At 37.5% G+C, this 12,004-nt stretch overlaps 1 protein-coding gene across 1 annotated transcript in view; it reads right to left on the reverse strand.

Moving 5' to 3' along the window:
• LOC103807074 (vacuolar protein sorting-associated protein 13B-like) overlaps window positions 1-12,004 on the reverse strand; it is a gene marked incomplete at its 3' end in the record, with an annotated part of 66,789 nt that overhangs the window by 47,903 nt on the left and 6,882 nt on the right. The window contains exon 2 of the mRNA XM_009079791.1: window positions 11,175-11,318. Coding sequence (XP_009078039.1) covers window positions 11,175-11,318 — 144 coding nt within the window. The remainder of the gene's footprint in view (window positions 1-11,174; window positions 11,319-12,004) is intronic.

Here is a 12,004-nt window from a genome sequence, read left to right on the forward strand (position 1 = left end):
TTAAGTAATTACACATTACTGCTGCAGCAGCAGCTGTTAGTTCGTTTCAGGAAACCCTAAACTAGACTGAAATATTGAATAACGTTGACAGGTTAACAGGCCTAATAGGCTTTGCTACCTAATTAATCTAAAATACATTTTCAGCCTTAACTGAAAATACCTGCAAGTTAAATAACTCAAATCAACCCCTTACACGAGAAAATCTTCCAGAAGAATGATTCATGCACATAAAATAAAAAAGGAAAAGCAGCTTTGTGTTGTTCATCCTCCAATTAGGTGCAATGCATAAGGACTGATATTGAAGGACAACACCTTACAGCATTCTGGGCTCTGTAGACCTTTGCATTTTGACAAAGCCTGATGGACACCAATTAGTCTAAAGCTGATGGGTACAGGGGTAAAGGAAGCCAAGCAAGGATCCTCTGTAAGCCAAGGTGAGGGTCTCAGGACATGGTTTCTTAGCAAGTCAAAGGCAGAACCACTTAAACGTGCCAAAGACAGGAGGGAGGAAATATTTCTCAATAGAGGATCAAGCTTGTTCCATTTTCTCCCGAGAAATAAGTATTTACAGTTAAAGTTCATGCCTTTATAACAGTTGGACTCAGACTAGATGGTCCAGTGTATTGCCAGCACCATGGTACAATTTCCCTGGGGTTCTGCGGCTTGTAACAGGTAAGACAGTAACTTTTCCTTACAGAATGAAGCACACATTTAAACCCAAACATTTACACATTTGTCTGGAAGAAGTGCAGCTCATTGGGATAGAATTCATTGTTATCCATAAGTGTTCAAACTAAAGCATCAGTTGTGCATCAAAATTATTGAACAGGAACCTCTCTTGTGGTGTGCAGGCATTGCAAGTCAAAAGCAAGAAGTGAATAAAGAGAATTTTTCTGCTTAAGTTGTATCTACTAAATCATAGTTCAATCACATCCTTTTAAAGAAAATACCCCTCTTTCCAAAAAGAACAAGCTATAATTTCTGAGTACACTATGTACTTGAAACAATTAAGAGTATTTTGTCTTTGAGAATTTTAGATGCTTTTACCAAAGGTGGATAAATTACAGGGTTTTTCCACTACAAAATCTGTAATCATGCCTCTCAAATAGTAGGTTCAGCTATAATGAGGAGCTAAAATACATTCCAACAAATTTAACTATGCTTTAATCTATCAACAAATAAGGAAAAACTACTTCCTCACCTAGGAAATATTTTTAAATGCATTACCTCACCTCATTCCCCATTAAACCACACCAATCCAAACTCTTCACCCAACTACATGAAACAAAGCTGGATTGTAGGGTCCTGATTTGATGTCAGCTGGATTGGGACAAACCTGGAATTACTCCAAAGTAAATCAACTGAAGTAGTCCAGACCTACACCAGGGAAAGCTGAATCAGAATCTGACCCTAAACTTCGAGGAATTATGCCAAAGAAGATATATAAACCCTTTCACTCTATACCTTAGAACAAAGACACTGACTATTGGCATTACATTTCCTTGTTGTAAGTAGGTCAGGGGAAAAGCTGAGGTTAAAAAAAAAAATCCAGTAAATGTACAAGGATTACTATTAATCTTTCTACTTTATACACCTGTTTCTATACAAAGAAACCATCAGCCTTTTCTAGCTGGTACATCACCACAAACAGTGAAGACTTATGCTGTGACAATCTTGTTCTAAAAGCAGATGGTGTAGGTTTGAACCCTGAGCTGCCTAACAGCAAACGCAACTTGGCCCTAAATTTGAAATTCAGTTTCACATGCCAAATTTCACCCTCCAAGTGCCTTAGTACACACCAAGGGGAAGGAAAGGGACTGTGGCAGGGAGGAACAGCTGGTTGGCTAGCACAGACCAATACAGTTAGTTACCTACCTGCACAGGACTATCTGCAGCACCATTCCTCAGAGAGATGAGCTTTTGTATCACACTCCTCTGTCTCCATATAGTCCCCAATGAAGTAAAAGATACAGCACTTCTAGTTCAGTGTTCTATTTAAATGTTGGTACTTCAGACACTTTCACATTTCCAAAATCATTATGTATTAACACACAAGTTCCTGGCTAAATGCTGTGCTATTTTTCCCTTCTAATTTTGATGTGATATTAAAAGCATAAAATACAGAGCCAAAGAATTATCTTCAGGGGGCCTATGTCAGGAGTGAACTGCCAGAAGACCTGACCAATCCAACAGCCCTGTCATCTTTTGGAGGTACCAGTAAGTTTGACAAAGTTTTCTCCAACATGAGCATGCGATTTTAGAAAACTCATATATACAGACACACAGCCCATGCTTTATACTCACATGTATCCCAGAGACAATAAATAGTTTAACACAGGTAATCTCACCTGAAATATATAAGCATATGCAAATCACTAGCATTAGTGAGAGTTAATAGGGGTTTTTTTTACCTACTAACCTGTTGACAGACTGGTAGTTTTTTTCCAGAAAGACACCACACTAAGCTGTACCAAAAGCAATTCTAGTGCATTCATATTCAAATCTAGCACAACTTTGAGCCCTCCAAAGTTCTAAAGCACAAGTTAGAATCATAGAATCATCAAGGTTGGAGGAGACCTCTAAGACCATCAAGTCCAACCATTAACCTGCCACTCTGCTGTAACCCCTAAACCATATCCTCCAGCATCAGACCCAGATGCCTCTTAAACACTTCCAAGGATGGTGACTTAACCTCCCTGAGCAATCCATTCCAGTGACTGACCACCTTAACAGCAAAAAAATTTTCCTAACATCTAATCTGAATCTCCCCTGTCTTAGATTATGACCATTCCCTCTTGTCCTCTCACTGCAGGCACAGCAGAAGAGACCATCCCCCACCTCCCTACAACCCCCTTGCAGGTAGTTGTAGAGAGAGCAATGAGGGCATCCTTGACTCTCCTCTTCTCAAGACTAAACAAACTCAATTCCCTCAGCCACTCCTCACAGTTAGAATGTCAAGTTACAATGGTCATTGCTGCATTAGCTCTAATATTTAAATTATGCCGTCCATTTCCTTACTATGATGTTGGTTTGCTGCATGTAATTCCTTCAATTCCCTAGCAGTACAGCCACTTCACAGAAAAATTACTGGATACTATCCTACCTGGTACAGAACAAAACTATTATTTACATTTCAACAATGCACTTTCTAACTGGTGCTCTTCCAGGAGTTCAACCTGATATTAAGTTTCCAAGCTCATTTTGCAGCCTAGAAATCTCTTGTAGACCATCCACTCTCTCCACACAGCAAACTCAGATGATTTGCCTTCTAAATAACCATAACATTCACAATCTTACACTTTTCAGAATATTAGCTGTGCTACAGGCAAATACTCCGAGGTCTGCAGTTTTCTAGTGATTACAGAACATGTGAAGATGGGTCCATGAAAGAACTGCAGAGGAAGAAATTGGTTTTGTTTGAGGGAAGTTAAATATACATTGACTACGGTCCAGCTGGGCATGTGACAGTGCCTGCCCACAAAACAGTCAGAAAATGGCTCTTCACTGCTCTCACTGCCTTACTAAAGTGAATTAACAGTGAAATTATGACCGATGAAAAGCAACTGATTACCTATGTACTGTGTTATTCATATTTGCTGTCCCAACTCTTTCTACTTACTATCAAGCAATACTAAAATAAAAATAAAATAAAACAGATGGGAAGGTGTCTTTAAATACATCCACAGAGTTACAAACACACACAAATGTGTGTATAAAGAACGAGCTCCTACACCAGTGCAGTACAATAGGTAAGTGGACTTGCTGCTTCCCCACTTCTTAATCACAATCCCCCAAGCAACTGAATCTAAAACAACAAAGTAGAAAATAGGGAACTACAGTTTTAAATGAATAAAAGAAGCAACATCAGCTTCCTCAGAGACAAAAATTCTTTCCCTCCACATGGGCAACACTACTAACTGTCAACATTTGAATTACTTCACAGACAAAGTGTGATGTGTAAGGAAGTTAAGTGTCAAAAGGTGTAAGAGGCAGCTCACTGGAATGGAATTGTACTGCTGGACAGAACTCATACAGAGATGAGCACAGAAACATGCAGATAAGAGAAGCACCTGCTTTTGGTTAAAACAATACATATTTTCTTAACACTGACATTTGGCATAGGTTTGTATGTTTTCATGTGTGTGAATAAAGAGGAATATATATATTTGGGGGTCAAAAGTTTCACTGGCTGTTGGCTTACATAATCAAGTTCTAGTTTTATTTTTTTTTCTTAAGAGAACATGACTAGCCAATGGCAAGTTAGTCAAATTCCAGAATCAATTTCAGAGGACACTATGGAAGAAAAAAAAAAACAAAAAAAAACGCAGAGACAGAGAGAAATGGGTTAAAATAACTGCTACTTGTGCTCGACTTGATAACAATAAAATATGCTCAACAATATGCAAGTTTCCACAACCAGGACATGGGGAAATGCTACACTCATAACACACTCCCCAGCACAGCTTGCAGCTTCTATCCCAACAAATCTCCAATCCTAATACACTCCAGTTCCAGGAAGAGTTTCTCAGATTGATACCCAGCCCTTGTTTTCAGAAACAGTAGCCCATATGCAACAAGCTCATAACACTTCAATTTTCAGCAAATGAAAATATTTATTTTTCATCCACAAAGATACACTTAAAAAATTATACAAACATGCTTATAAACATTTGTTGATTTAAGACTAAATTTTGAGATTTTGAGATTCTGAATTCTCAACATGTTATTTCTCAACTGTTTTGAAAATGGACCCGTTCCACTGCTTCACTCTCTATGTGGAGCTGGAGCTGCAAAGTGCATTAACATGGCATTGCAATGGACAGACACCAGGTCTTGGACACTGTAATATCAAAACAACTCTTGAAGGAAAAAAAACAACCGAAATACTGGATATCATTTAGAAAGATCAGTTCAGTAGGTCAGCTGATAAATACTCCATATATTATTTAGTGCAATGAGACTGGTCAGACAAGGATGCATTTAGACACATGGAAGAGTGAAGAGGTTATAAAAAGAAGTGACAGCCAAATGTCTAAGCACAATTATATCTAAACAGAAGATCTAAGTAGAAAGGAAGAACTTAGTTAGAAAGTCAGTGCCCACATTTTAAGTGCTTGGAAAAAACCCAACACACATTAAAATAAGCAGGATAAAAAGAAAACAAGGGAATTAACAAAAATAAAGTGGGGAGAGTCAAAGATTAATTAAAGAGTATTTGCCCATAAGGCAACAACTTTTAAAAAAGTACAAATCAAAAACACATGCTGCATAAAGCACTGATTTCTGCTGAAATACAAATTGATCCAGAACACAGGAAGCCCCATATCCACATCTATTTCTGAACACACCCATGAAATAACTGTGTTCTAGTAATCTGCTCTGACCATATTTTCTTCCAAGCATAGGAGAAAACAATATATTCCACTAGTAAGTCTGAAATATTATGACAGATTCAGTAAGTTCAGCATTATGCAGGGTCCCCCAAAAGATACCTACATGTGGAAAACTGCCCCAACATGTCTAAAACTAGGATTATATCTTTCCAAACCATGGCATCCTGACAAGGTTCCACCAAAGTAAATGAGAGATTTCTCAGCTAGTCAGATGTTGCAAGGCAAGCAAGTGGAATTCTCCATGAAATTGTACTACCCTCACCTGATTAAACAATCTATTTAGAATTACCTGTAAAGCTATGAAAACTTGAAGGACCAATAGCAACTACCCCCAAAAACACCCCTCCCCTTCACATCCATCAGGTGGCTTTGGTCTCTTCTCACATAACCTATTTGTTCATTTAGCTGCCTCAGTCCTCCTTCAAGTACCATTCCTACCTGCGTTATCCTTTCCTCTTGTTGCTTGAGAAAGGGAGAACTCCAACTGATGTTCCACGTAAGACCAACTAACTTCAAAAGTCATGCTCCAAACAAGTGCCTTGCACTAAGCTAACAACAGCATAAATCTGACAAATTATTTAGTGCCTTCTTTTGTAAATATGCTTGGGACTTCAGAGCAAGTCAGAGAGGACTCCAGATGATCTCTCTTGGTTGCAGGATATGTATGTTCCCATCTGCTTACCTCAAACTTTACCTGCTGAAGGAAGAAAATTGAAGCTGCAGGGCTGTTTAACAGCCTACAGAAAGATCACACATTAAATGAGGTACACTACTAGCACCACACAAGCATTTGAAACAAGGCTCAGTGTCCCAGTCTGGGACTTCGATTAGGCAGTTAAAAGAAAGTTCATGTACACTTCATGTATAAAGAACTGAAACATTAATGTATATAACCCATGTTTATACATAAATATTTCTGTACTTCATGAATTTTAAGAACAAATAAACAGGTTTTTTGGAGGCCAATGAGTTGTTTGTAACTTGAAAAGTGTTATGACCTTTTTGGCAATGCCATGTTTCCCAACACACAACAGAGATTTTCAATAGGTAAAGAGCCAGTCTAAGCCAATATAGCCAAAGAGTAATAAAAAAACCAAACAATGTTTAATTCTAAATATTTATATTTTCAAAAAGCAAAACGGCAATTTAGGATACATGACAAGAAGCCTATTCCATATGCCTAAGACAAACCAACTGTATAAGTACACCAAAAGTACAAAGTAGCACAAATTATGACAAGGCAACCAAAAAACTTGAGGTCTTGAACCTCAAAAAAACCCCAACAGTTGGTAGACACAACTACTTCTGGAAGAAAATTGCTTTTAAACAGCAGTCTTCCACCAGGATAGCAGCTATAAGATAGCACATCCTTGTCAAGTTAGCTTTTCAGCTCCCAATACTGCATTGTCAAGACTGTCTTTCAATCATTTTTTGCAAAGCAAAATAAACCATCAGTTTAAAAAGAGGCAGTTCAGGCAACAGAACAGGAACAAGACAGCAGAACTTTGAGCTTGACTTCTAAAACATGAAAAGCAGAAACTTCTTGCACTCTACTGGTACTTTGCTTTTAAAATCTTTTCATATGCAACTGGTTAGTAGGAAAAAACATGGCTAAGTGATTCAACACTACCTGATGACATAGCTTGCTTCCTGTAGGGCAGTTCTCAATATAATCTTCACCTTAAACTTTGCATACAAGTGTTAAAATTCAGTATCAGATTTACTGAACTAAAAATACCACTATGAAACTAAGTACCAAATGAAAAAATACTTTAAAAATAAAGACCTTGAGCTTCTACATGAAGAAGCAAAAAGCATAAAGGTGAGCCAGTAAAGACTGTTAAGTCTTTCAACTTTAAGTCTTACCATATTTTTGCTGTCATAGAGCAGCAGACTTAGAGACTCAAAGAGAAAAAAACCCAGTACCACTTGCCCAAATAGCCACATTCAATTTAACTATTACAATGCATGTGAGGAGGAAAACAGCTAATACCTGGAGCTAGCTTTAGCACCTAAGCAAAAACTTTATACAACTCTACCCTCACCAAACACAAGCCTTTTGTCTTCACTTGTAAAGTCCTTCATCATCTGTCTACACACCCTATCTCTCATCTCGATCATTTCCTGGCCAAGACCAATTTCTGCCTTCAGCACTCTTGGATGGCAGACTGCCAGATCAGAATGTGTCTGCTATTCTGACAGTCATGCTTGTGGGCTGTTCTCCACCGTTTCCACAAAGTTTTTATATTCCTTCAAAATCTTCTTCAGAATGCCTCATAAATGAGCAGTGCTCAATTGTTTGTATGCTGATTCATACTACTTGTTTTCCCTGTGCCTCTAAGTGCTTCTACCTAATTGTCTTCCACAATTCCATTACTAGTTATTCTTGGAGTACAGAGAGTCTTCATCTTCATATGCAACAGCATATTCCTAATGCACTGTATCCTGATTAAAGGCAAGGGCTCAAAAGTGAAACAGTAATAGAGATAACACATTTATCCTTGATCTCCTCATTTGCATCCGTTCCAAGACTGAAACACACAGAATTCAAAGTTGAACATGAAGAATATTAGAAGGGGAAAGAAAAACAAAAAAAAAAACCCCAAGGTTACAGGCTTGTCCTTCCCAATTTGTACCACCTGAATTTCAAGTCTCTGCTTTGAGCACAGAGGTACTGTGGCATGGAGAGGGGAATAGAAATGAGCAAATAATTTCAACTAGCTTTAAAAAAAAAAAGGTAGAAAAGACAAAAGTTAAAGACAAAAGGAGAAAAACTCTACAAGGAAAACCAGCAATCAACAGATTTAACAAGGTGTTTTCGATTCTAGATAAAAGTCCTGAGATTTAATATACATAGATAGGTAATGAAAACAACACAATACTGGAACTTTAACCACCTTGTAAAACCATACAGAGCATTCAGGAACAATTGTGTCAGGAGAGTCAATTACTATAACTTAAATGCAAGTAAAGTGAACTTCAGAATCACACTTAAGTATGTAAGAACAGATATAAAACTCATATTTTACCTACATATTTCATGAATTTGAGAACATTACAAATGCTCAGACTTAAAACTCAATGCTGCAGAAGACTGTGTTCAAGAGAACAAAAAACAACAACCAGGCATAGTTCCATTAGGCTGACAGACATCAAAACCCAATGCAAAATGTCTCACACCCAATTTTTGTCTCAAGTACTGGCACTAACCAAAGCATAACCAAAAGAGTACATACAAAGCATTTTCAACAGAGCACCACTTTATTCACTTTAAAGTTCTGTTCCTGATGCGCTTCAGCTTAATTTTATTGCAAAAGAGTCGTATTTAACATTCAGGGGTTAGAAGTACTAGTAATCACATGTAGAGAAGGAAAAGAAGGAAAAGCACAGGAAAAAAAAAAGGAATAAAAGTAATGAGTTTCAAAATGCTCAAACTTCAAAATTCACAAAAAATACCACTAATTCTACACTGTGGATTTTGTGTATCATTGAGTAAACTTACCATTTATACAACACTTATGCTTAGAAAAGGAGAACAGTTACATAAAACCACAAGTTGAGTCATTACTGTCTACTCTAAACTTAGCTCAGGAGATGCTGCAATAGCATAAACAAAAAAAACCCAACTAAACTGACACTGAACTAACAATGACACAGCATCACAGAAAAGCACAGACGCACAAAAGCACTCCAATGGGACTGATACTCTTCAAAAATAAAAAGGAAGAGGATTTTGCTCACAAAAATCTGTAGAGTCAATGGACAATAGCTTCAAACAATGCCATCTCTGTTCATCTTCAACAGAAACACTGTTTGACACAGCCCCTTTCCAAAGGACACACACCTCACTAAGTTGAGGTCAGGAGCTTCCTTTTTTGCTCAGGTGAAATTATGCATTTGGTCATGAGAGGTTTCACCTGAGGAAGGAAATACAGGATCAAGCCAATCAATTTGAGAACTAAACTAAAACTTTCTTGCTAATTACGCTCTTCACTGATATGAAGTTCTTGGCAGAACTGTTCCAGTTGGAGCTAAATTCACTGACAGCTCATTTTCTACTATTTTCCACAAAAATATTTTATTTCATTCAGATTTTTTTATTCACTGATTATGAAGATTATGCTAACAATTGGTTTTATCCAAGTGAACTGCCATACTAGAAGTTAGAATGCAACAATTTCTCAAAACATTTTTATAAAATACTTTCAAATAGTAATTTAAGAAATAAAATTCAAGCTGTCAACTTTTTAAACCATACCCTCAGAAAACAGCATAAAAGTGTTTTCATTTACATTCTTGTTAGTCAAAGATAATCCTTCTATGGCACAGACCCAAATTTTACCCTCCTGAGTGCACATACCACTGAATAATTTGTTCAAATGTCAGTTGCAATTTTCAAAACTCCTCTCTTGCCTCTGAATCTTAAACATCTGTAACAAATACTTGTTTTGAGAGTGCTTTTCATTCATGACACTTGACCTTTTGCTGTATGCGCCACAAAATTTAAGTTTCAAATACCACGCAAGCAGGAAATCTGATCATTCCAGCAGTAGCCATCTGCAAGGTCCTATATCAAATATTAGTTCTGGATTGCACAAAGTCATGGGCTACAAATCCTGTTCTGCAACTCTTCTAATTAGTTGCAATTTGCTACTTCTAAAACACACTTCTCATGGAACATCTGGTCTCCAAAGCTTACCTTAACATTGGAAAAGTACTTAGCATTTGTGTTGGTGTGTGTACGTGTGTGTATATGCACATACATTCAGTGTAACTCCAGAATGCAAGCCTGTGCTGTAAGGGTGGCATGCTTAGGACTAGAGATTTCTACTCCAGAAAAAAAAAAGGCATCTTAGCTCCAAAACTGTAAAAGAATATTACAAGAATTATCTAATATAAGAGTGTTTTCCAATGTTCTTGCTGGCTTGTATCTAATTATTGATGTTTAATATTAACAGCTCACCAAGCACCCTATCAAACACTTGAGTTTGCACAAATTGGAATTTTTATTTTGCATGATCCTCAATATACTGAAGAACTATGTTCAAACTGACATGTGAATAAGGCTTTAGAAAAACCAACAAAACCCAGAAAACCTCGCTATAACCAAAGAGCCAAACTGACTCAAAAATACACAAGTTCAACATTAACATATCCAAGTATTCAGTTAACTAAGTTAGACATACAACAAAAATCAAGTCAGTGCATATTTCAGCTTCACTGTGTCAAAAGAAAATCCTTCCTAAGCCTGTGAAACACCACAATGCAGGAATTATCGTGAGCAACTAAACAAAAATCCCTTGGAGACCCTCACATGCAGTAAGTCTTCCAAGCACACTCAATCAAGCCCTGTAACTTCTAAAGGTAAAAAATAACTACCCTCCAGGATCTTTAAAGCATTCCTTCAATAATAACACAACTTTTGGAAAATGCCCAGTGCTCACTCGTGCCACACAAATCTGACTCAAGCAACCAGCATTGTTTTTTTGGAGGCAGAAGCTGGAAGCACACAGGATGCTACTCTACTCATACAAAAATTCTGACAGAGCATTATTAACGTGCTTTCACATCTGCAAGAACACAGCTACAGCTAATAAAGAGTTTTAAAATAAGCATAAAGGAAGTTACTAGCCATGATAAGATCCATATCAGCGTCTGAAAATAAAAGGAATCCCAACTTCACATGCCAGATTCTTCAGATGGCTTTAAACAAATAATCTGTAGAAGCTGTTATTCTCATTGACCTTTAAATGTTAGAAAAGCATTCACCACATTTCTTACCTGTGCACCATCCTTTAACTTCAAGATGCATTCCATTGTATTGATAGTGATGACAACTGGTTCCGATCCCAGTTTTGTCCATGGCACGTGAATTCGAAGTTCATGAATATGCCCACTTAAAAAAGTAAATGGCAGTTTCAGCTCCTAACAATGGAAAAAAAAAATCCTGAATTGACTACTGAAACATTCAAAATTCAACGCACTTCTTGCTCAAACCCATATGGCTTTATCATAAAAAGTCAAAATTTATCCTCCCTCCCCTCACCAGCAGTGTCACAGGGCTTGGCAATTGTCTTTATAACCTCTTGCACATTTACATTACAATTAGTCTGTTCAAAGGAGGCATTTACGTTACCACATCCTTGATAATAAGACAGTTAAAAACCACCTCTCTCACATGAAGCTAGTACAAAATGTTTCACTGTTCAAGGGACAAACAGAAATAAAGGAGGTGAAAGTAAATACTTAAATATGCAACCTGCATTATTGTGAAGAACACAAATATGGAATTACACATTGACAAAGCCACAGCAAAGCAACTTCTTGCAAAATATTTCAGTACTTAAGAGTTGTAACAGCTCAGTGCTCTTGAGATTGGTCCATTGTTGCCCCATCCATACCAAACTACTTAGCAAATCCAAAGTTACTGAATTTTTCATTGGCAAAACCAGCCTCCTCTTCACCAAGGTCCAACGTGGATATCACACTGCTGTAAAAACTGCTGGAAGTCAGTCCAGACCTCCTAACAAATGCCTGGCACTCCTGGCAATGCACAGATCATAACTCTACAGGATAGCCCCAGTGAGCATGGCGATGCGTGTGGCAAGTCA

The sequence above is a fragment of the Acanthisitta chloris genome, unplaced genomic scaffold (genome assembly GCF_000695815.1).
Source record: "Acanthisitta chloris isolate BGI_N310 unplaced genomic scaffold, ASM69581v1 scaffold15238, whole genome shotgun sequence".
NCBI classification, from domain to species: Eukaryota; Metazoa; Chordata; class Aves; order Passeriformes; family Acanthisittidae; genus Acanthisitta; species Acanthisitta chloris.